Raw genomic sequence first — 26015 nt, forward strand, 5'->3', positions numbered from 1 at the left:
AGGACCCAGGTTGAATATTTCCTTGACTCTTCTCTAGGTTAGGAGCTAATAGCCATTGGCAATTCGTTTTTTTTCTTCTCCAACTGAGTTTAATATCAGAGAAAAAACCTCAAACCCTGTAGGTGGCAGGTTGAGAATGAGATTGAGCTCAGCTATGGTGTGAATTGCTGTCAAATAGTGAAAAATGAACAGTGTGGCCTTAGAAGGAAATGCAGGTGCCAACAGCAGAGCTGCACATCTCAGTTATCCACGCCTTAGCGTGGTGATGCTGAATCTGTGGTGGTTCACTTTTCCAATCCAATAATGACAATCATTGAAAATGCCATAAATCATGACCTAGTGACAAGGTGAAGCCACTCACCCTGACTGTAGCACTGAGTTATCCTCTGGCTATTTGCTTTAATATCCTGGTCACTCTTCATTCCCCTTCCCCACCCTCCCAAAAGAGGGAGGCCACGAAGTTGACAAAAATACTGGAGCATATCCCCTATTGAGAGAGGCTGAGAAATTTGGGTCAGCTCAGCCTGGAGAAGAGAAGGTTTTGTGGAGAAAACACAGCACCTACCAGAATCTGAATAAGTTACAGGGCAGCCAGAAAAGGACTCTTCATCTGTCACTATAGTGATAGGATAAGGAGTAATGGGTTCACACTGGAAGAAGGGAAATGTAAGTTAAATATTGGGAAAACATTCTTTTTTATTAGGGTGGGAAAGCCCTGGCATGGGTTGCTCAGAGAAGCTGTGGCTGCCCCATTGCTGAAGGTGTCCAAAGCCCGGCTGGACGGGGCTTGGAGCAAACCTGGGACAGTGGAAGGTGTCGCTGCCCATGGCAGGGGTGGGACAAGACGGGCTTTGGGGTCTCTCCTAAGCTAAACCTGGAGATTTAAGGAGAACCTGCTGGTGGCAGGAGGGAAACATCTGGGAGCGCTGCAAGGAGACTTCTTGAGAACCCAGTCTCGGGCTGAAACAAGTGACAACCACGCAGTTTATACCTCTCGGGAGAACCTAAAGAAGCAGCTGTCATTTAAAATGAGTCGATCCAGAACAACCTGAGGGCTTGCCAGGAGACCCTGCCAGCGGCACTGCTGGGAAGACTGCGGCACTGCTCTGGCAAGCCCGGCCTTAAAGCTGAAACAGCACCGCGCGGTTTACACCTCATGAGAAAACCGAAAAAAACAAAAACAAAACAAAAAAACCACCCAAAACCCAGGCGTTTTAGCTTAAAACGTCAGCGCGGTGCGGGCTCGAGCCCGTGAGGGAGGCGCGCGCCCGCTGAGGGGGCGGGCCCAGGCGGGCGGCCCCGCCCCGCCCCGCGCGCGGCGCGGAGGTGACGCAGCCGTTGCCGCAGAGACGAACCGCCCCGGCCCCCGCCGGCCCGGCCCCCCCGTCCCGGTGCGGCGCGCCTCGGCTCCGCTCGGCTCCGCTCGCTCCATCCCGCGCAGCCACCCCGGGACGCGCCTCCTGTCACCTTCAGCGGCGCTGGCCCAGGCGGGAGGCGCGCGGCGGCGCCGCCATGGTGCTCATCAAGGAATAGTGAGTGCGGGCAGCTCCCTCCTGCCGGTCCCCCTTGAGCCCCTCCGTTCCGCGGCCGCGGCCTGGCGCGGTGACGGCGGCGGGTGGGCGGCCCGGCCTTGCCCCGCAGTGCGGGCGCGGGGAGGGAAGGGAGGGAGCGGGGAGCGCCGTGAGGGCCGCGGCGGCGGTGGGGGCGGCAGTGAAGGTCACGGCGGGGCGGGGGCCGCGGCTGCCGGCGATCCCCGGCTCGGCGGGGCCCCGCCGCTGCCCTCACGGCCCCGCTGGGTGTTGCCGGTGCCCGGTTACCCAGGGCCGAGCAGTCCCGGCGGTTTCTGTGGGAGATCTGAGGGAGGCAGAGCTGTCTTGCCCCCTGCTCGTTGTAACCGAGCCAAGCCCGGTTTGGATCCCCTCCCGCCTTTGGCTGTGTAACCTCCAAGGAGGGATTCCTAAAAATATTTTATGTGTGTGGAAGCCTCACCTTGGAGTTGTTCACTGACCCTGAGGCTGCTGCGGTTGTCCTGCCCCGTGATGGGGATGAAGGGGTGGAAAACTGGCTGGACATGAGGGTGTGTAGCTCTTAGTCACACGTTGCTTGTCACAGTCCTTGCTTCAGCAGCTTTGTGCTTGCTAATGTGGAATATACTCTTGCACCGGTGCACTTTGGCTGGGTGTCTTCAGAGCTGTACTCTGTACATTGTTCTTTCCTCAGTTCTTAAGGTTAACTCAAGTGCATTCCCAAGTTAAGTGCATTCCATCGTTTTAAACTTCTTTTGGCTGATGGAAGAGGTTTCTGTTTATTGTCTCTTTCTCCCCTTATAAAAGATACCTGTGATCCCAGTGATAAAGTGGGTTTTCAGGTCTTCTCTTAGACACATTTACCTACATGACTGTGTCCTCCTTACAGGAATTACTTTGCAAGATTATGAGCCATGGTGCAGACTTAAATATTAAAACTATGTTGAGGGTTGTACTGATCCTTGTAGTTGCCTTTAAACTTGATTAACTTTTTTTTCCCCCCAATCCTTAAACCCCTGCTATTTTTATCCAAACAATAGGAGTGTAGAATTCAGGATCAGCAGCAGAGCTGCTCCTTGTAGCACAAAACCACCATTACCTTCTGTGGTGTTAAACTGGATAGCAGGCAGAAACCTGGGCTAAGTGCTTAGTTTCAGGTGCATGAAAAGATAATTATCTCCTTCTACAACTTCTGTTTTGTTGATATTTTCCTATGAATTTACTGCTTTGCCTCTTTCAGCACCTTGGCTGGGTTATTGTCTATCTTTGTCATGCTTCTGCTCACAATCCCTTTCCCTGTACCACACTTATTATCAGTGAGCTGTGCTGTAAGGGTGAGAACATATGTAATTGAAATTTTCAGATTTCTGGCAGTGTGAGCAGTTCATTTTCGTGACTGTCACTTCCAAAAGTTGTTTGACTCAACATTATTTACCTCACCATATCAGCATGCCTGGTCTTTCACGCTGCCTGTTTCAGAAACAAGGTGTGAAGTGTAAATGTTAAGAGCAAAGGTTAAAAGATCGCAATTGCTACATTGGTTTCGTTTTACAGGTTTCTGTTTGTATTTTCAAAAGGATCACTAAACCTTTTTAGTGTTGCCATTATACTGTTTCTTTTCTTCCCTTTGTTTTGCCCTTAGTAAGACACATGTGGCTCTGAAGGACAGTCAAGGTTGCTACTGGACTTTCCAAATGAACATTTAATTTTGATTTTTTGAGATTCCCAGCCACCTCTGACAGTTGCACATTCTGAGTTGTGCCGTTGTGTTGGCACAGATTTAAATATTCTTGACGTTGTATGTTGAAGTTGCCCAATTTACATCCTATTTGAGATGGCTTTTGATGAAATCTCATGTTCCAGGAAGCAGTTGTTTGAGGCATGTTGAAACCACTTGTTTTGGTGTGAGCTGGCTGTTTGAAATGCTTTGCTGTTACTTTTGTTAGTTCTGGTTACATGCAGGTCATTACTGCCTTCCTACTTGAGGTGGTAAAAATCTAAATGATCTCTAACTTCATCTCATCTGAGCAGATTATTCTTCCATCTCTGTGACCCCTTGTCACACTCTCCCTAGTAAATCAAGTGGCTTTTATTATGTGCCCTGTAAGTATTTTAGGAGCTGATACAGAAATAGAGCAATATAACAAAAACCTGATGTCACATTTTATTATCAGACAAGTCTGTATCATCATTTCTCTACAGCTTCTTGTCCTGATGGTTATGCAGTGATGACTTGAACACTTTCATTTGATGTCCTTTCAGATTTATCTGGCATTTCTATCCATCCATGCTGCAGATAAGCTGCATGGATTTCGTTCATTTGTTTGCATTTTTTTGGTGTCAGGGTTGTAAATGCTGGCTGGAGTCTTGCTTGCTGTCTTTATTTGGATTTTAAACTGCCTTGGAAGACCTTGAGGAGAATCAGAGTGTGGAGACTCACTTCCCTTTCCTGTGAAGTGATGATAATGCCACTGACCTTCCCTGCAGCTGTACTTCCCTTTGCTGGCATTTGAGGCAGATTTTAATCTAATAGGGATCTTAAATGTTCCTCACAATTTGCAGGCCAACCACATCATAGAATTTCTCATAAACTGAGCAAGTTCTGTCCTAAAGTTTGTTCCTATTGCTGCTCCTGCAAAGCTTTTCCTCAGGATTCTCTTGAGGAGTCTTCCCTCCTCCTCCTTAATCACTTGACTACCTGTAAGTGGTTTTTACTCCCACTTTCTTGGTTTGCTGGGCTGAACGAACTGTAAACCATTGATCTTGTTTGTGTTTCTGTTTCTCCATTGAGCTCTATGATAATAATGCAGATTTAGTGTCTTCCAGTTTCCTAAATGGAATTTCATTCACTTAGAGCATTGTTTTACACCAGGTTTTTTGAAGAAAAATGTTTTAACTCCATTCCAAAGAAATTGTTTGTTCCCTGTTTCTTGGTCTTTCACTTTAATTTATCATCCAGCCCCTCTTTTCATTTTTACTGCACTTTTATCCAGTTAACTAACACATCATGCTTGATGGCAAAGTCTACCTGTGAAAATTCCTTTCCTTTTTTTATCCTCCCTTACACCATACTGCTGTTGGTCCTGTTGCCTTTCAGCAGGAAACAATTTTCAGGAAACAATATGTAACAGTGTGTAAAACAAGTATAGTTCAGTGTATCCTACCAGTAAGTGGCACATGGATTTCCATGAATTGATCAAATCCTATTTAAAAATTGCTTTTACTTCCTATGTTTGGCAAGGAATGCCATGTCTTCAGTAGATGTGATGTAAAGAAGCACATGTGATTTGGGCTCAAATTTGTTGTCTAATGATTGTTCTGTTGTAAAACAGTCACTGTTCCTCCTCTATTCACTTTTTTGCATAATTTATGTCTCTAAAACTGTTCCATATCTGAGTCTTTTAGCTGATTTTTCTCCCAGGCTGAAAGGCCAAGTCTTAACTGCTTTCTTCTCACACAGAAGCTTTTTTCCATCTCCAGTCATCTTTTTAAAACTTTCTTCACTTCTTCTGTGTCCTCTTTGAGATAAGGTAACCAGGAGTATGTACAATATTCAAGATGTTGATACATGGCAGATTCTAGTGACATAATTGTCTTTTTTGTGTGTGTCTGTGTGCTGTTCCAGTTTCTAATATTGGATTTACTTTTGAGCTGCCACTGAGCTGATGTTTCCTGCTGCTTTTCCATAAGAGCACAAGGTATTGGCAGTAACTGACTTAGAGCTCATTAACCCCATGTGTTTGGTGAAAACAAGAGCCTATAGTGCATAATTCTTTTTTTTTTTTTTTTTTTAATTGACACTGAACTTCATTTACAGTTCTCAGTAGTTCTTTCTGCAGTACTTTGCAGTCAGCATAAAGTGTTGCTGTCACAAATAATCTTGCATAATCTGTAATCTTTTGCCCCTATTGCAGTTTGTTCTTTTGGTAAAGTGTAAAAAAATAATCTGTTTTCACCACTATTGCTTTTTCAGGATCTGTTTATTAATACAGTGGGCTTTTTTTCCCTGATTGTGTCCTAGTTTCTTTGAGACTAATTCCTAAAGAATTGGGAATTCTTCTGCCCATGGTAGCCGTATCCATTTCCTGTCTGTCCCTTGCTCAACATCATCCTTGCTGAAAGCAGAAGTCAAACACAAATCCAGTTTTGGAGAAGCCTTAACAAGCATGTATTTCTGTCAGCTTTAAATTGATTCTTTCCCAAAAAATCTGTGTGACTTCAGGCAGTTTTTGCTGTGCTGGCCAGTCAGTTGATTCTCAGAACCATTCAGGAAACCACAATTAAAAAAAAAAAAGGACTCATTTAAAGCAGTGGCAGCACCTTCCTTTGCTCTGAGCTCTGAGAAAACCTTTCCTCTGCTGTTCCTGCTGCTTTGGGACATGTGAGCAAACTGTGCAGTGCCTTGTGGCTATTGCATATCTCTGCAGAACTGCTGAGGCCCACAGGAACCTCCCCAGCAGCTTGGTGAGGAATAAGATGGGATTGCTGAAAGGATGGAGTCAGAGGGATCATCACTGTGTTGGTGCTGTGTAGGTTTGTAGCCAGTGAGGTATCACCAGTTGAATTATAGAGTTTTAGGAGAGGGTTGCAATTATTCTCTATCATGTATTGGTTCTTTTTGAGATTGTTCTATAAATAGTCTTTGGCCTGAGGAGATGCTGGAATTCTGGGGGGAGAAGAGAGCTGTGCAGCCATTGCTGTGAGGAATGTGGGAATCTTGGGGCTGCAGGGATATTTGCTAATTTCTGTCTCTGTGTTCCCTTCCAGCCGTGTTATCCTGCCCGTGTCTGTGGAGGAGGTGAGTTCTTTGCTTCTTTGCTTTAGGACTGTAAATAAACCTGTGATCAAAGCATGAACAAAAACTGGAAAATGCAAGCTGTCTTCAGGAGCCCCTGTGAGCTGTTACTCATTCACCATCATTTTGACCAAATAATTGTATTAAGTCTCAGGGTACCAATCATCTCTTTTATAAAATACTTTCAGATATGCTGATTATAAATCCTGAGTTGTCAGGCTGTTTTCAAGTGCAGTTTCCTTTTGATTAGTACTACAGTTCTTTTCTGGGTTTCTTTAACATGAAGGGGAAGCTTTAGTACAATTTAAGTCACCTTTTAAACTGTGTTTTGCGGGAACTCTTTTGTTTTAAACTCTTAGGCAAAGAATCAAGAATTACTTGTGACTTAAGAGGCTCATGTAGCAAAAGGACTTAAGACCTTTGCTATTTAGCTCTTACATACAGAAAATTTTCTTTTTGTTTAGATAAAGCTGAATTGAGAGAAGAAATGTAGTTTCTATTGGACACGGTGATTTGCATCACCAAACCAACCATGGAATAGCTGTGCAGACTCAGTGACTGTTTCCCTCCTGTTTCCTCTGATTTGCAGCTTGCCTTTCCTTCCTCCCTCCTGCACTGAACACCACTTGCAGAGACTCTAACTATATAGATGTTTTGAATTTTTTAATCTTTATCCTAACAAGGTGGAAATTGAAACGACTGAGTCTGTAGCACTTCCTTAGCAGATGCCTTCTTCTGGATGTGCTTTATTTTTCCCTTGTGATCCTTGGCTGTAAGCCTTGTGTTTGTGAACTCTGATCAAGGCCTTGTTCTGACTCTTAGGGAGAGCTGTGATAGCATCACTCTTGTTCATTTTTCTTTCCTCTGAATATAGCAGCTACTGTGGCGTAGACAGTGGTGGGCTGGCTCATGGCAGCACTTTTTAAAGCACATCCCTTTTATAACTCTCACTCTTTTGACAGAGCACAGTTTAGAACTTCATGTAGTGCACTCCTGCAGCCATCAGACTGGCTAAGATGAGTTTCTTGTTCCTGTGGCTCAGTCTGCTGTGACAGGTATCAGATGCTGACAGAAAGCCCAGACCTCTGATCAGAGAGGGGGTTTAGATCTGTGTTCTATGTTAGTGCAAGAAAAAGGCAGTTCATGCCACCAGTTCTGGCTGTTGCTTGCTCCCTACCTGTAGCTTTTATGCTTTCTGCATGAATCTGTTTCAAGCAGTTTTAACACAAGACAGACTGAAGTATTGGAGTAGGGATGTTTGGACCTTTCATGGTGTCTGAGTGCCATTACAAGAGCAAGTGCTCAACAAAGGAAGGAGTAACATGATCAGCTTTATCAAGTAAGCACAGGATACAAACTTGCAGGTTAGAGAAAGCTGTGGGTAAATGGCAAGTTAGCTCAATGGACAGAAAGGACCTTCCTGAATAACAGGAACCCTGCCCTGTAGGGATATGGCTCCTTGATATGAAGCTGTGTAAAAGAAAGGCAAAGCATCAGCATACAGATTGTTTCTTTGAGTGGGTTGGACTGGATGGAACCCAGCCCAGGGTTTTCCTGAGTTCTCTGATACTGGGATTAGCCTTCATCCAGTTAAAGCGAGTCCCTGGCTGTGCTCTCCCTCCCTGGCTCTTCAGAGCCTTGTGTGAAAACTGCCTGTGTGAAAACTGAGGGTTTGGGCTGTAGATTAATCTGTCAGTCTCTGGCACCCTCCTTGTGTGAGGGTACTCTGGGATTGTCTGTTTCAGGACGTGTGTGACTCTGCTCTGGGTCCAGTGCTTTCCTTGTGGAGAAACCCCCAACCTGACCAAATTGAATTTCTCAAAACTTGCACGTTGTCACCATGTCCCATGAGTGATGTCCCTTTCCAAGGTCTGCTGTTTTTCCTGTGATGGGGCAGATTTCAGGAGCCAGTTCCCTGTGCAGAGAGGGTTTTAAAGTTCACTAGGTTTTGCCTATGTACCTGGGTGTGCTTCAGAAGAAAGGTTATTTCCAGTATTGACTCAGAGGATGACTGCTGCTCTGTTTATTGCCTCATCCCCCTTCCTGTGTGCAAAGATGCTGACACATCTGTGCATCACCTGGGCACTGCACTGCTGTTCTACAAACCAGCTGTCAAACCTTCATTGCTTTCAAGGATTTCCTTGTGTACAAAACTCTTTAAGTAGGGCTCTGGAGACTTGTTATTGCTCTTGACTGTGTAGCTGCTCATGAAGCATCTCTGGCTAGCAGGAGGACTTCTGATTTCATTTTTATATGGTTGCTTTTTGTTCAAAAGGCTTAAGAGTTCACACCTGCATGCAAATTGTTGGCAAAATTCTGATTCCAGTGTGTAAGATAGGGAATGAAATGAATTGTAAATGAGACATCATGAAAGGGTGGAGGGAGTCTTCTGTGAGGTTCTATGATGTGCTGGGGATTCTGTGTTCAGTCTCCAGCCTTAGCAAATGGATCTTAACCAATAGTATGGAATTCAAGAGAAAACCAGAGATCAGGAAGGCATTAGGGAGCTGTGACTTAACACATAGCTCAGTGCTGCTTAGTTAGCCAAGATGGGAACCAAACAGTGCAAGAGAAGCCCTAGCAATGACTAAAACCCCAAAGCTAGCATGTAGGAGTTAGACTGTAGCAGTCTGTCTTCTACATGGAAACCGTGCCAAAACGTGGTCCTGCTCAAGTGCAGGCAGCAAGCTGCACTGCTGTGTTGGTTTGTCCCTTGTCCCACTGTGGGGAGCAAAGGGAATCTCCTTGGTGAGTGTCGGGTGCCAGGATTTGCTCCCATTCCCTGACCAGCATCAGGTGCCAGCTTGGGGAGCCTGGACTCGTGTGGGTGTCTCTGCCAGCTGCCACTGAAATGCTGGTATGGACTGGAGCTGTGTGTACACATTCTGTGCTGCCTCTTTGTTCCTTTCACATGGCAAGGAGCTTGCCAAACACACAGGAATCTTATTAATTGCTTTCAAAGCAGCTTTCAGGAAAACAACTGCTCTTGGAGATGGTTGTGTTGAGATCAGGCCTGCTGGAGGAAATTTGGTGCAATGAAGATATTCTCTCAGCTGTATAAGAGGTGTTTGGCACAGAGCAAGAGGGATGACTTCTTGCAGAAAAGGAGAGGAGTTTTTTGGAGCTCTCAAATCTGTCTGGAGTCCAGATTCATAGAGCCAAAATCTGTTTCTCTGTTTACCTTTGCAGGGAGAATGATGTGGGGTTTGCTCATTTGGACAGTTCTATTTGGGCCTTTTCCTCTCTTATCAGTGGGATTAAAGGCTCAGAAATAACAGGGAAGTTTAAATGGAGAAGATGTTAAACCAAAGGGTTTATCTTCTTAGTGTCTGAGCTTTGACCCAAGTATTTGAAAGGGAGAAGGAATGAATAAGAGGCTGTTACTAAGAGGAATTAGTTTGTGCTCCTGGAGCTCTGTCCTAGGACTTGCTGCAAAGCAGTCAAAGCCATTCAGTCCTTCCCTGTAATCCTGTAGTTACCAAACTCATAATAAACTCTGTTCTATGAGTATTTGTGTGGCTCTTACTCTGCTAAAGCAACTTTGCTTCTAAGGTTTCACAGCTCTCATGTTTTGCTGTTCTGGAGGGAGGTGTGTTCTGCTGTGTGGGTCATATGTGGGGAGTCATAAGATGTATGGTGTATGAAATGTCAGAAGTCAAATACTTGTATTGCAGACCAAAATCCAGACTGAAACCCAAGCTGCTGTGACAGTGCAGGAACTGTCCAGCCAGGAGAGGGCTGCTCATGTAACCTGGGCCAGGACCTTCTGGACAGATCCAGCACAGCTGCTGCTCTTAGCTTGAAAATGGTCTCATTTTTGTTCTGCCCCACATTAGCTGAGGCCAGGACACCTAGCCTTGTTTCCATCTATTGTACCAGCAGGAATAAATATTCCCTTGGCCTTTGTTGGCACCAGATGGCCAAAGTACCAAAGAGCTTTGGGTGCTGTTGTTATTTTGGGTGCTCTGACAACAAAATTTAACGACTGTAGAAATCTTCCTTCATTGCAGAAGATGTTCCAGCCCAGTGAGGTATTTCTGGGTTCTCAGCTCTGAGCAGTATTCCACTTTTCCAGGCTGGCTTTCAGAAGTGTTATTCCTGTTTCTGATGCAGAGCCTTATGCTGTGGAACTGAACAGCGTTGCATTGCATTGTAGTTATGTTATGGAACTTCAGGGGGGGTTCTGGTGGTTGGTTTTTTTTAATCACTGCACTTCTGGTGCCAAACACTTTGTGGTTTACCCTTTCAGATTGTGTCCCTGTACTGTTGCCTTTGGCAACAGTTGCTGTTTTGCTCATTTACAAGTTCTGGAGACTTAACTCTGCTAAGTTAGAACTCTTCCTTTTTACTCAGTGGTTTAACTTCTTCATCCTCAAACTTTGCTCATCTAACTTTGCCTCAGAGAAACCTCTGAATTTTCTTCATTTGATCATGTTTCTTTTGAGCTCTGCATCCTCCTTTTCAGCTTATTGTATTAATCTTTACATGTTCTGCAGAGGAGAATGTTCACTTTTGTTCATTTTCTTGATTTTTCCTCTGCTCTGCCCTGGGAAACATTCGTGAATGCCTCTTATGAAAGAAATTGTGTAGTATCAAGTACTTTAAGTGATTTCTGAGAAATGATGCTGCCAAATGAGTGTCTGTAAGAGACTGAGAAATGATTTTAGGGTAAGAATTTTACTGTATGTTGAAATTCTGTGCTCTCCCTGGTAGTGGTTTAAGCTTGTGGCTAAGAGGAAGTGTGATACAGAGAAAAAACAACACAACCCAAACCAAAGATAATAGGAAAAATAATAGTGGGAGCAGTGACAACATAGATCTACTGGTCATTTGGAACACTGGCTCAGTTATTGCATTAGATAAAGTTTTCAGAATAAAAATACCCTCTTTACTTCAGGCTTCATACTCAGTTATTTGAACTGCATGTGGGGGATGCTCACCTTTGACCCTCAGGGCTCCTAAGCTGTGCACATTTAACAAGTTTGTATTTTGGAGCACCTAAATCAGGTGGTGCAAGTACCTTTATCTTCTATCTCCCTTATGGAGTTTTTCACTCCCTTCCCATTCCCCTGCATTTTGTAAAAAAGCTTGATGTGAATTTCTTTGGGACTCTTCTGGATGCAGCACTGGGTTTTTATTGATTCAGGATTCTCAATTTTTTGGGAGACACCTGTATGGCAAAAAAAAAAAAAAAAGAAACCAAGTGGATTTTGCTGTAGTATGGCTGGGGTGATCTGTGTTTTCTTTCTTTCTGATGCTGCTTTAATCTTTTCTGCTTTCTCCTGATTCTGTGTTGGTTTGGAGCTTGAGATTGAAGGGTTAAGGGTAACTCATGTTGGCAGTGCTTTCTTCCTAACTACCACTCAAGCTTTCTATCTCAAATGAAATTGAATGAGCTGCTTATCTCCCCGTACAAGTGGATGTCCTTTTCTCTGCCCTCTCCCCGGGTAATGAATTTGTCCTTGGCTTCTTCAGACAAAGTTATTACTTCAGCTAAATTATAGCCATGGTAATAATGTATCTTTAACTTCTCCAGTATCAAGTGGGGCAGCTGTATTCAGTGGCAGAAGCCAGTAAAAATGAAACCGGTGGAGGTGAAGGAGTGGAAGTCCTGGTGAATGAACCCTACGAGAGAGATGGGGAGCGTGGGCAGTACACACACAAGATCTACCACTTACAGAGGTATGGAACCATTTCATTGCCAGCCTTGGGCAAGAGGAGCCAGAGGAAGATGCAATAGGGTTGTAGCAACTGTAAATCACAGGTTCTGTAAAGGCTGAAAGATGCAAAGGTGAGGCAGGAGTATAACAGCACCTGACAGTGAGCATCACTGGGACACCCACCCACCCCTGGAAACGTGGCTGTTGTCCCAAAAAAATATGGCTTTGAGCTTTTTCAAAGCTAGTCTGATCCTGCCACCCAGTATTTTCATAGTTGAATTTGGCTAAAGAGCAAAACACCTCCTAGATTTAAACCTGCTTTCAGCCTCTTTTTTTACCCCTTTTGTTTCATCTTTCATTATGTAAAGAAGATTTATATTAACATGCCTGATATAGCATCTCTGGAAAACATCGTAATGGGGTTGGGGAGAGGCCTAGCAATTCCAGAACTGTGCAAATCTCTAGTGTTTGCATTCCAGGTGATGTCATGCCTGTCTCAGTTCCCATTCCATGTAGTCCTTATCAATGCCTTTCTTCCTATTTCCAAATCCTGCAGCAAAGTGCCAACATTTGTGAGAATGCTGGCCCCTGAAGGAGCTCTGAATATACATGAAAAAGCATGGAATGCCTATCCCTACTGCAGAACTGGTGAGTGCCTGAGGAAGGACTCTGGATTCTCCCTTTTTGTTTTCTGGGGGCAGGGGGAAAAGGTAGGGGAGGGAAAGATGCAACCAGTAGAGAAGCTGTTTCAGCTCTTAAATCTTGAATTTCTGTTCTCTAAGCCCTTTGTGTGGTCAGGAAAAGCAAAATACAGTGCTGAGGAGTTAAAAGAACTGCCCTTGTCTGATGTGCTGCTAATGAGTGACCCTCTTCTATAAGAGGAAAAGAAATAACTGTCATTCTTCCTTAAAGGAATGGCTGTGTAACACTGATGGAATAGAAATATGAGGGATGATTTTATGTGCTCAAGTGCAGCATAGCCAGGTGGGAACAAGTGGAAAATGCAAAAGGGGAGCAGGGCAGATCTCAGCTGCCTCCTGCTCAGTGCAGGTGAAGGGAACAAGTGTTAAGTGAGGGGTATTTGCTCACTTGCAGGATCTGAGGTCAGTGAGGGTTGGACAGAGAATGCTGCAGTTGAAGTGAATCCATCTGTAAAGGCAGGGCTGAGGCTCTGGGAGCTGTGTAAAGTGCTGAAATCATGTCAGACCTATTTTCTACAGGAGTGGTTAGTATTTACTTACTGAAGTTACCAGCCATGGTGTTTAACCACTGCAGCTTCCCTGGTCTTCACTGCTGTAAACTGAACATTTGACTTTGCCTCCAAACTTATGTGGTGTTTTGGCAGCATTTTGTGCTGTTTGGATCTCTGAAGAATACATTTTCTGCTAGTTGGTAGTGGTACAGTTGCTATGGGAACGAGACACTTAAAAATTCCAACTGTTCTTGAAAATATATAAAAAACCCCTTTTTTAACAATTAAGTGAATTTTAAATGAAGTGTTTTAAAAGAAGGAAAAAGCTCTGCAGTGGGAGAGGATGGTGTTACTTCAGTCTGTGAAATTACAGTCTAGTGGAATGGATATATCAAATACAAAATTCAAATACTGCCATCAACTTTAGAATAAATTTTTAATGTCTCACAGAAGATAAGGAAACAAAGTTGTTTGCAACCTTTCTAAGTTTTATGCAGTTTTCTTGCTGGATGTTACTTAAATTAGTTAGTAAATGTCTAGTTTATTTCCATGTTAAGCCCACTGAGCTGATTTAAATGCCTGGCTGTATCCTCCACCTCCTCTTTTCCTTCTCCACCAATTTCTAAAACAAAGGTATGGAATTACTTCTTTTGATATTCTTAAGCTGCTTATCCTTCAGTTACACACTAATAAAATTCTACTGAAGTGGAAAACATGGAATACTAAAATCAAGTACAAGACTTCAACACAATCAAAGAAATTTCTGGTTTTGATATGCTAGAAATGATAACAAAACAAAAAAAAAAAAAACCCTCAACTGTAATAAACAGCAACATAATATGAGATAAAAAGTGCTTTGTTGTGGGGGTTGGAACAGAAGGCAGTTTTGATGCGGAGGCTGATAAATCTGTTTAGAGAATCTGCCAGCCTGACATGAAGCAAGAGGAGCTTGGAAAAGTTGCTGAAACCTTTCCTTGGCTGGGATTGGGCAGGAGGAGAGAGCCCATGGCTGTGAGGACCCTTGGATGTGTTTTGGGGCTGCCTTGAGCATTAGGATTTTCCTTTGGTTGCATTCAGGTGTTTTGGTCGGATATGAGGAGACTTGAATGCACTGCTGTGAATTTTGGGCTGCAGAAAATGCTCTGCTGGCTTAGAGCAGCCAGGCTTCCAGCCCTCTCACTAGAATCTGAAATTTAAAATCCAGGGGCCCAGCAGGACCTAAACCTGAGTGTAGGAGTTGCTGTTGCTTCTGCCTGTGCCCTCCCTGAGGCACTGCTTGCTTGTACATCAGCTGTTCACAGAGCCTTCTACACAGGAATAAAGCAGTGCTTTTACTTAATTGTGCCTCGTGGTATTTTTTTTTTTAATTATATGAGTTCATCCTTCTCACATTTCCCTATATCTCCTCTGAGAAGCTCAATTTATATGCATATTATGGGCCATTATCAAAGTAGTACTGGGGATTGAGGGAATTTAAAATCCTAGCTTATAACTTTCTGCAGTTCTGCACACTTGTTTGTGCTGTAATATGTTGTTTTTATGTACTTGGAATGGAAGCCTTGCTTAGCTCCTTTGAGAGTATAAACTGTAAGTGGGGTTGTTGTTATTGTATGGTTTCACAACTTCTGCAGTAAAAATAAAATGAGGATTGTCTAATAGTTGTACCTGTGGGCTGGTGCCAAGGGGAACAGTGTTCTTCTCTGCAGTCTGACTTAAATATTAATGTTGCTTAAATGTTTTTAGAAAAGCAATTTGATGTGTGTTCCACTCTGAGTGTAACCATGGCCTGTGGCCAAGTGTCAAGAAACTGAGAAGTTATAACTGCAGTTGAAACGTGTAGGAGTTGCTGCTGTAATGCCTCAAGAACCAAGTCTTAATTTGTAGCAAGCTGAGCATTGAAGTTTGAGTGGACATTTCTGAAGAGATTAATTTGTTTCTTTACAAATGAGGAGTCTTCCCCACAGGGAAGAAGTTAAGGAGGTAAAGGGACCTGTTTTGAGGCAACTGCATAGTCACAGCACACAGTCACAGCAAAGTGGGAAGGCCTTGGTTTATAATTATAATTATTGCTGATTTATTCAGTATTTTGTTGGGACTAGCAGGACAAAACCCCACTTCCTTCTTGCAGAAATAATGAAATGTTCTGAGATGAGAATAATGAGATGAAGTTCAGCCTTTGAAAAATTAGCCTCAGCTCTGCCTTCTTGTTCTCTCCCTCCAGTCCAACATGTCAGTCTAAATAATTGGCTTTCTGTAAAATTGCTGTAAAAAGCAATTTTCTCATGCTAGGGGTTCAGAACAGTCCAAGCCCAGCAGTTGGTAATTAAGGCAGCTGGATGTGCATGATAGGTGATTTGGGATGGTAACTGTCTCTAGGATGCTGGCTTGGAAACTCAAAAATTGTTATAATACTTTTAAAACCAAATTGCTCCTTAATCAAGCCCTGATGTTAGCCTTCAGAACAGACCAGAGAACTTCACCTCCAGCTTCAGACTTCCTTCTGCTTGAGTAGAATTGCTCAGGTAGAGCAGATGCTGACTGTTACAGGATCTTTAATTGCTCTTCTGTGTTGAATAATTGAGCCTGGGTGTCCAGGGAGTTCAGTTACCAGGAGCAGCAGAGATGCAGAGGGTCTGGTTACTCCAGGCTGGGCTGCACTGGCCTGAAATCCAGCATGGGTTTCCTTTGGAAGCACAGAGAGGCTCCTTATCTGCAAGCTGAGAAAGGATTGGTAAAATGCTGTCATCTGAACATACTTATTCCATCTTCTCATCCAGCTGGCTGCAGGCCAGGAGCACAAGTGGCAGTGCATAATTAATTGCTGCTCCTCTGGGTTTCTCCAAGTCTGAGAATTTCCAGAGGAGAAGGGGGTGAAGATAGCTGGATTTTATCAACTTCCCTGTGTTTTCCCTCAGAGGTACCTGTGAAGCTGGAGCAGTCCCTGTTTGGCTGAGGGTGGGAGGAGGACAGTGGTTGCTGTACAGTTTTTCCTCACTAAAGTACTGTGTCTCTTTCTTTCCATGTGTTGATTTCTTGGAGCAGTTATTACAGTAAGTATTGCTTTTACTGATACTCTGTGGTATGATGTCTGAAATGAAGTGTTCTGGGTAGAAGAAGCTCCTTAACCTGAGCTAAAGGCACTTTGACTTTTATCATTGTCAGATCCCATAGATTACCTGCCCTTACCAAGTGTGGTGTATCCATGGACAGAGATCTGTCTGTGCTCAGCAAAGCTCAGCTTTACAAATGGGAACAAGCCCTTGCCTGGGTAAACTGAGTAAAAATCAGATAGCCCCTGCCATGCTGTCCCCTTGATTAATCTCTTCAGAATTTGATGTTTCCTTTCTACATGCTGAGTGTTTCACTGGCTTGTGCTTTTGTTTCTGCTCCCCTGAGGGAGGATAGGGTTACCTTTGGGAGTCCTTTGCTACTCACAGTAATAGTGAGAAATGGAAAGTTTTTTGCTTACTTGGCAGAACTGCGCTTCTGTCCCTTCCCTTTCAGTGTCAAAAGCTCTCAGCACATCAGTTTAATATTGTTATTAATTTGAAGAGTTGCATCAAAATATGTACTCAGTGCTAGATCAATAATCTCTGTGGGAAGGCAGTTTCTGCCTAGATAACTTATGTTACCCCTTCTAAACTCTAAATAGAATGGCAGATATTGTCCTTTAAAGAAAAAGCTGTTTATAAACTCCAAATGTTTCACTAAAACAATAGATCTTATGTTTGCTTTTTTTTTTTTGTGAACAGCTTGTGGTTTATTTAATCTTAAGTAATTAATGATCAATCAATTTTGCTGAAAGCAATGATCTGGTTACAAATAATTCTGAAATTCCCTAAGTCAGACCCCAGTCAAATGGAGAGTCCATTATTTGAATTATTCAGTTCTTTGAGTTGACTCTCCTAATCTAATCCTAATTATCTGTATAATAAGAAGACAAATTATATATCCTAGAATAACAAGAAGCTTTATTTTGATGACAGAATGAGTATATGAAGGATGACTTCCTGATCAAAATTGAAACCTGGCATAAATCAGATCTTGGAACACAAGAGAATGTGAGTACTTGTGTCATGTGTTTTACTCATCTCTTGAATGTCACAGTGCTGCTTTTTGTGCTGGGTTAGAGAAGTGCTGTGTGGAGCTGTCTATTCACTGTGTTCCTGCATTTCAAATATTTGTCTCACTACCAAGGCAGACTCTTCTCTTGGCTCCTCACACAAAGTGAATAAAATTGACCCCCAAACACTTGTTCTGTGTGAGCACCTTTGCTTCTTTAGAAGCTCTCCCATTGTGTGTTTACCACTCTGTAGGTGGGAAGGGGAGCACTGGATGTCTGCTTTTCCATCTGGCTTTATATTTTTTTAGACAAGGAGTGTTCTGTCACTGAAGCAGCTCCTTGAGTGCTGTTGTTTCCCTGCAGGTCCATAAACTGGAGCCAGAGGTATGGAAGAGTGTAGAAGCCATTTATATAGACATTGCTGATCGGAGCCAAGTTCTCCCCAAGGTATGGTAGGTGGGTAACAGCTCTCTGGGGGGGAGGCTGGTGCTGAAAGAGGGGATCATGGACAAACTGTGCTTCCAGGGAGGGTCACAGGCATCAGGACAAGTGAGAGGATGGACAGAGGAGGAAAGGAGTTTCTTAAAACTGCTCATGCAAGCCATAGGAAAAGCTCTTTTAAAAACTGTGTCAGCACTGCCTGTAAAATGCGTTGCCTGTGCATGTAACAGTGTAATTCTACAGCAGTGCAGCTGAATGAAGTGCCTGAATAGCAGGAAGTGGCACTACCCTTTCCATGCTGGATCTCTCCTAGACTTCCCCCTTTTTATACTGACCCATGACTTCACAAGTGTGTCTGGAAATGATGGAGCCAACACTTGGTTCTAAGAATCACTCCAGTTACTGTGGGAAAGAAAGGGGTGTTTCTTTACTGGGAAGAAAAATCAGCTGTGTAGAAATGGAATGTTATTGAGCTTCCTGACTTTCAAAGAGTATTTGATACCATTTTCTTGGTAGTACTGTGAGTCTGACTGTACTTTTCTTCTGTAGAGCACATGTGAGCATCACACTGATACAGTGCTGTGAAAAATTCTAGATAGCACAGCTGCTTTCTGTAACAGCAGTGTTGAGCTCCCAAAGAACAACAGGAAACATATCCTACAGATCTTCTGATAGCCTTACAAAGGTCATATCAGTTTGTTACCACTTCTTCATAGGTCTAGGACACAGCACAGGAGGGAGAAATACTTCCTTGAAGAGTGTCTGACCTAATGGTGAGGTCTGAATACAGTAGCTCTTGGGAAGGCAGAGGTTAGTCTTGGCCCAGGAAAATAAATCCTTAGTGTGAGAGAACAGCTGAATAACAGTAGGATAACTTGTGTTTAATCTTTGTGTCTGTCCAATAGGATTACAAGGCAGAAGAAGATCCAGCAAGGTTTAAATCTGTCAAGACTGGTCGTGGACCTCTGGGTCCCAACTGGAAGGTTTGTATTGAGTTCAGGAACTGTATAAGGACAGATACTGGGGTTTGGAGCCAAAAATACATCTGGAAAACACTGGAATCCCTTCTGCAGAAGGAATTGCAAAACTCAGCACTGAATCTGTTCTGATTTTAAAAGAAATGAAAGAGCTTGGTACAAAGAGAATGAGTTCCAGGAAATCTCCAGAACTGTCTGGTGCCCAGCCCAAGGGGTTCACCCAAGAGAATTCAAATATGAGATAGCTGAGTAATGACCATCAGTGTTTAACCTTTCACTGAAATTCTTGGAATCTAAAGACATTAAAAGTGCAGATATAATACTAGTCCTTAAAAGGGATTCTGAGTGGGATTTGGGGAACTACTGGTGTGCAGGTCTGATTTATAGCAGGCAAACTTGGCAGAAACTGAGGTTGATATGATTCACTTGGGAAGGGTGGTTATGGCTCCTGTAATAGGGAATAGGAAACCTTATGGAGTTTTCTTTATAATATGGAGGGTTTATAATCATGTATAATGTATAATCAATGATCTAGTCAGATGATATAATCTAATTCCAAAATGTTTTAGATAGAGACTTTATCAGGAGACTTTTGAGGAAGCAAAGTAGCCGTGATAGAACAGTGAAGATACTGAAAGACATAATTTTAATGGAAGAAAAAGTGGACAACAGAGGAGAGGAAGGAATAGTCTGTTCTCAGAATGGAGGGAAAGCCACCTGTGAAGGAAACCAGGGTCTAGTTTCATCATGCCTTGAAAAAGGGTGAGCAAAGGTGTGACAAAACTTGTCAATAAAGTATAAGAAAGGTGTAAAGATGCAAGAGGATTGTGGGGAATTGGGAGAAGATTTCATAGTTAGGACTGAAGGAGTTGCTTTCCTGGAGACACTTGGCTAGAGGTTTCATGTGAATATCTTTGTGTCTTTGCAGAAGGACCTGGGGAAGCAGTCAGATTGTCCATATATGTGTGCTTACAAGCTGGTAACAGTCAAGTTCAAATGGTGGGGTCTGCAAAATAAAGTGGAGAACTTTATACAGAAGGTGAGTTCTGTAATGGGAGAGATGGGAATGGGGCATGTTTCATCAGCCACCTGCTGTCCAGGCAATGCCTCTGCCTGAAATTCTGCAGTCACTTCAAGCTGGGTTCAATTTGCTGCTAATGCAAGGGCAGGGCTGGCTGATTGTTCTGTGGATTGGCTATTGAAGGTTTTCACTCTGATGTGTGAAGGTGAACTGGCTGTTTGTGTTTAATAGATCAGAATTGCAGTCACTAGGTTGCTGGTTTCTGAGTGATGAGATGATGCATTTATACTGGAATTACATTGTGTAGGGGAAAAATGTTTTTGTGGGGAGATGGCTCCAGCTGTTTTATCCTGATCAGCTGAGGATCTTCTTGACAAGTCCTGGAGCTCTGGTCATATTTTGCTCTCCTAATCTGCTGCTTGAAAAACCTGCATTAAAAAATAAGCAGGTGGTGGGAAACTTTTTAAACTTAAAACATAAATGGTATTTTGAAAACAGCTTTTTTGTGGCAGAGTCTATAACCCATGAGCTGCAGCAGGATGCTACACCTGGGAATGGTTGTGTATGGTTTTCCAGGCAGTGCTGTGTTCATAAAACTCCTGTGCCTTCAGATCACAGAGACTTCTCAGTGGTTAATATTGATAAACCACAGAGCTGCTTCTGCAAAAGCAATTGTCTGGTGATGCAATCTAAAGACAGCTCCAAGGGGGAATGACCATGGTGCTGCAGGATTTCAAATACCTCAGCAAAAGCCCTGAATAAAGCAGTGTCTTCAATCTCTTTTTATTTATGAGTATCTACAGGATTGCATCCAAGTATTCAAGCTGCTTTTGATGAGATATGAAACCCTAATTGGTAAAACTGAAGTGTCCTTCTTTAATGAGATCTTTCCAAGAGGCATTGTATATCCCTGTCTAATGTAATGATTTTGCCTAGTTTATCTCTTATAAAAAGGAAATAAATTGCTCCAAACCTGGAGTAGCTTGACACATTAGTCACCTCTGCTGAAGGGTTTTCAGCTGTGAAAAACAAGTTTAGACATTTTTTTAGGTCACTGTGGAAGAAAAAACAACAAGATAGGTGTACGTCAGCCCTTTACACTTCATAACTTCCAGTTTTTAGCAAGTTAAGGATTTTAAAAATACCTGTTTCTCCTTTTTTCTGTGCTTCCAGGGCAACTTCCATGCTCTAAGTAAACCCAACTTGGAGCACTTTATTCAGTCAGAACAATACTGTCAAATCAAAGGAAAACCACTAATTCTTTCAGTGCAGACTGCTGTCTAGGTTTGGGAGAAAAAAAAAGGCATTTCTCTTGGGATTGAAGGCTCTAGATTAGATATTCTGATAAAAGAATAAAAATTAGCTATCTCCAGTTTCCAATTGTGGCAGCTAGATGGAAAGGTGGGCGAGGGAGCTGATTCTTCAGTGTACACATCTCTGAAAATTGTTACAATGCTGTGGGCTCCGTGGTAATTGCCCTGTGACTAAGCTGGGTTTGTGTTTTATTCCTCCTTTTGCAGCAAGAAAAGCGGCTCTTCACAAACTTCCACCGGCAGCTCTTTTGCTGGCTTGATAAGTGGGTTGATCTGACTATGGAGGACATCCGTAGGATGGAGGAGGAGACCAAGAGACAGCTGGATGAGGTCAGTGGCAAAGCAGGGCAGGTGTGGGTTGTGTGAGAAGCTGCTGCTCTCCAGCACAGCAGAGGAAATGCTGCTGCATTGTCAGGCCATGGTGTGAATTGTGCTATTTAGGTCATGCTGTGTGTGCTTTGAATGATTGGCCATGAGTCCATGTGCTGGCATCTCCTCCTAATCATTATGGAATTCTCCTTCTGTTTGTTGTTGAGCCAGTAAATGTATTGAACCACAGGTAATGAGGGGATGAGTGGCAATGATTCATTTACTGCCTCAATATCTTCTGTTTGCTTTTACTCAAAGCTGAATGGTCGATTTTGTTCTCATTAGTTGCCAGAAACCTGTTGAGTAAAAGGGTTTTTAGCTCTTAAGTACCATAAGCAGGTAGTGGGGATATGTAACAGGATTCTTACTCTGAGAAACACAAGTTTGGTAATAAAGAGAACCTTGTTTCATGATTTGTGTCCTGCCCTGCACCCTTCTCTCCCTTCATGCCTCAGGACATTTCATTATAGTTGCATGTACACTCTTGTGCTTTGGATAATGGTTCCAAATCTGTTGCCAACCCACAGCTTAACCAGAAATGATGCCTGCATGTGTATTTCACAATCACTGATTTGAGGTGCTGAGATATAATCGATGCCTTACACCCAGGAGGTGTTCCATACTGATAAATTTTGAGATAACACAAGTGAGAATCACTGCTTGAACACTTGTTTTCCTCTTTCAGATGAGAGAAAAAGATCCAGTGAAAGGAATGTCGGCTGCAGATGACTAATATGACTCCTTCCTTGTGCACTGTAGGTATCAAGAGATTTGACAAAGCTTTGTGTTGCTCTATTTGGTTTAAAACCCCCAACATTTGTGTGAGAAATGATCCTGATCATAACTTCTGACAGGCAAATCTGTGCTATTGATTGTTTTTATAGTGAACTCGTTCCACTGACAGGTTGATGAGTGAGGTTTACTGCCTCATTTCAGAACTATTCTAAAGAAAAGTCTGAGTGAAAAGTGTAAGAAAAATGTGTTAGAATATTCCGTGGATTTTACTGCTATTCTTATTTCTGTAGTGCATATGTTACTTTCCATGACTTGCAGAGAAACTTTTGTCAGTCTCAAAAAAAGTAAATTAGACATGCAAATGCTTAGAATACAGTTGGAAATTGAGCATTCCAAGCATATTTGTGAGGAATTTATTTTTCCATTGCTTCTTAGCAGTATTTACTAATGGGCCAAGGCTTGGAGTAACACCTGGGCATTGCAGGAGAGGCAGCAATGACAGTTTTAAAGCTTTTGACTTGTTTCCTTTCTATTCTGTTAAATATGTCATCAGTTTGAGGGCTGGTTTTGCCAGATTTTTCTTAGACACCACAAAAATGTGGTATGGTATTAGAGAAGCAAGAAGGCAAGGAGAAGGAAGGGATTGTTCATTTATGTTGGGAAGAACAGGTTATTAGGGCTGTAAAATGCCATCCTAGTTATCCGTGGAAGGAACAGGGTGGGGCAGAGCCACATCCTCCTGTACTGACTATTGACCTCTGTTTGCCCTCTGTTATCTGCTGGTTGCTTGGTTTAAGTGGGGAAAACGAGGTGAGGAAGTATCTGAAGGACTGTTTTGATAGAAATAATTTCATTTTTGAATGCATCTTCAACCACTTGATTTTCTTGTGTCCCATTTCCTGTGGATCAGCGCTGCAGTGTGACCCTGCATTGTCTGCCTGGGACAGCATGACTCACATTTGCTCTCTCAAGGTTGTCTGACACTTCCCTTGGCACTCTGCTTTTCCAAAGTCATCCTGAAACGTTTCCCTGTTGTCTCTTTGTTTCAGTTTGCAAGACAGTCGTCGGGAAGGCCCAGGGAATCCACACCCTTGACTGACGGACCATCTCTGGATCAAGCCTTTCTCTGTCACAGCGGCAGGCGATTTTAAACCTCCCATAGCTAATTCTAGATGCCCCTTAATATTGTGAGCAAATAGACAGTCTGGTACTAAGCACTCCAATGTTAGCACGTGCACCCCCAGCTTTCCTCCTGGGGGCCGTGTGACTTAGAGATCGCTGTATTTATGACTCCTCCCTCCTCTTTTTTTCATTGTGTTCAGACCAATTTCCATGTGGCCCTGTTTGATTTCCAAGTGACATTTTTAGCTCAAATAGTCTTGTGATGTGGTGACTTAGAATTTTTTTTGTTTTGTTTTGTTTTTGGTTTTTTTTGGTTTTTTTCCAAGTGGGATAAACTGCCACCTTTGTTTCTGCCCAGCCCTTCACTGTTCTTTGAATGTCTGTTTGGAGAGGGAAATTGTCCATATTTAAGTGTAAAACTCTTCCAGGAAATGTTCTGCTCTCACCCTTGCTCCTGGAGGGAGATATTTAATGGCAGGTAACCTTGAGTACAAAATGAGGAGCAGCCAGAGAGTTCTTGGTTTGTGATGAGTTGTGATTTGTGGCTTCTGCAGGGCATGACTTTGTTCTGTCTTTACAAACATTAAAGACTGCCCAGAAGCTGCACTCAGGCCCTGTACTGGGGCTTTCAGCACTTACCTGTTGAGTTTCCATTGCAGGGATCTCTCTGGCCCATGTAGCTCTGTTGTCCTCCAGCTGTGCACGTCAGTCTTACAAAATCTTTCTTGACATGTGTTGCAACTTCCTGGTTCTCTATTTATTAAGACTTCCCATAACTTACAAAGCTGGAATGTTTTTGACTAATAACAGTGTGATTCTCCCTGGACAAATTGGGATGTTGCAAAGGCTGGTGTGCAAGCGAGGTCTTGGCATCTAGTTACATCCAGGTGCCTGGAGTGATGGTTCTGCTCAGCAATAATATTCTTCCCATTGCAAGACTGACTAAAATATCTCCTTTTGTGCTGTAAGAAAAGCAACTTAAAGACCTGCAGTTTTCTAGGATATCTGTTGGTTATTATAAATCATAGAGGATACTGTTAATGTAAAGAGCTCTTGTTATTTAATGAACTCAGATATTTACTGTAACTATCCTTATGTTGATATCAGCTTTAGACAATCAACTCAGCAGAACAGAATCAAGGAAATGCTGCTTTCTTCAATACATATGAGAAAAAAAATCCTACTTCTTTGCTTATCCCTAAGGCCTAATGTTTAATTTTTTTCCTCCCCTAGTAGTAATAACTTTATTTTCCACTTCTGTGTTTGGCAGCACTAACATGAAATCTTGTATGCCAAACAGTCGTGGGTGTATCACCACTTTTGAGGAGTCTTTTTAACATTCTATACTACACTGACTCCTCCAGCCCTTCCCACTCCTGCAAGCAGGAGATCCCGAAATGATCCCATGCCCTGCTGAACAAGGCTGTGCTGGGATCAGAGCTGTTTTCAGTGTGAGGAAAGATGGGAATGTTCTGGAGGGAGAGGATGGCGTTTGGTTTCTGGGAAGGGGGGCAGTTTATCCCTTTATTTTTAGTTTATTTTGCCTTACTCATGTCTAAGTGCAATAAGCTCTGAATTGTACCAGTAACTCTGGCAGGCTCTTCTCAGTGACCTCAGACGGTTCTGTGGGGTTGGGGTGGGGTGTGAGGGGTTTTAGCAATCTCACCAGGCAGAAGTAAAACAAGTTTATTGTAAAATAGGTAAAGAAACTAAATTTTAATCTTTGAGGCTATTTGGGACCAGGATGTCTCATGACATGTTGTATAGCTGTTCCAGAAGTATTCTAGGAGTGTAGGCCCCAGTTAGAGTTCTTTCAGTTTGAAGTATTTTTAACAGAGAATTTATGCACTGACTTCTGTTCGTGTTCGTTGGTTACGTTTTGAGGGATTCTTACACTCGAGGGCGACCTGAGAATACACACAGCACACTTGTTCTTTCAGTTTGTGTTATCCAAGAGGCTTTCCATCTGATGGCACTAATCGCCGTGGAAGCAGATTGTAACATTCCACCATTGCAATCCTTTTTTGATCCTCTGATTTCAGAGTAAGAGCTTTTACACAAAGCTTTCCTGATTAGTGGAAAAACTTGGAGGGAGGGAGGGGGGTGAAACAGCAGGAACTCCAGCCTGAATACTCCCCCTCTGCTCTCCCAGCCCTTTGTTTTCTGTCCTTCCAATGGCATCCTGAGTGAAAGCATCCCTCAGCCTTTGGATAGAATCCTGTAAAGACCCTTCAGTCTCGACGCTTGGTTCCTGCTAGTGAGCATAGCAAAGATCACGCAGCGTTCCCGTGCCGTATCTTCCATCAGCTTTGGCGAGACCCCGTGGAGCTGCCGGCTCCCGGCGGGATCGCTCCGTGCGGAGGGGCGGGATGCGCTGGGACCGCCACTCCCACCCAAACCCGGGTGTTTTGGGGCTCCTGTCCCGCAGCCCTCTGCGTTCCTCCCGCTGGAACCCGCCACGTCCCCACGGGTTCTCTCCGTGCACTCTTTCCTTTGGCGACACACACACTTTGTAGAATGGGTTAGATTATCTCGTCGTTTTCTTTAAATGTGAGTTTGTGCCTTTTTTGTCTCCTAAATCTTCCAATACAGGCATATTGGAAAAGAAATCTAATAAAATACTAGACAGAGCCTCTTGCTTCCGCCTCCTTTTTTTTTTTTTTTTTTTGTGTGGGGAGGGGGTTTGGGGTTTTTGGGGATTTTTTTTTTTTGTGTGTGTTTGTTTGTAGGGTTTTTTTGGGGGTATTTTTTGGGGGGGTTGGTTTTTTATTTGTTTTGTTTTTGAGGGTTTTTTTGGTTTT

The 26015-nt window shown here is 43.2% G+C and overlaps 1 protein-coding gene across 1 annotated transcript; it reads left to right on the forward strand.

Annotated features, from left to right (window-relative positions):
* Positions 1–1348: 1348 nt before the first annotated feature.
* Positions 1349–25845, forward strand: PITPNA (phosphatidylinositol transfer protein alpha). The gene is made up of 12 exons (XM_056506485.1): positions 1349–1532; positions 6294–6324; positions 11858–12003; positions 12538–12629; positions 16216–16223; positions 17160–17234; positions 17600–17683; positions 18583–18660; positions 19583–19693; positions 21196–21318; positions 22043–22112; positions 23142–25845. Exons 1-11 carry the CDS (start codon positions 1513–1515, stop codon positions 22088–22090), a joined length of 816 nt encoding a protein of 271 aa, XP_056362460.1. The 5' UTR covers positions 1349–1512; the 3' UTR covers positions 22091–22112; positions 23142–25845.
* Positions 25846–26015: the final 170 nt, after the last annotated feature.

The sequence above is a fragment of the Oenanthe melanoleuca genome, chromosome 19, assembly GCF_029582105.1.
Source record: "Oenanthe melanoleuca isolate GR-GAL-2019-014 chromosome 19, OMel1.0, whole genome shotgun sequence".
NCBI lineage: Eukaryota > Metazoa > Chordata > Aves > Passeriformes > Muscicapidae > Oenanthe > Oenanthe melanoleuca.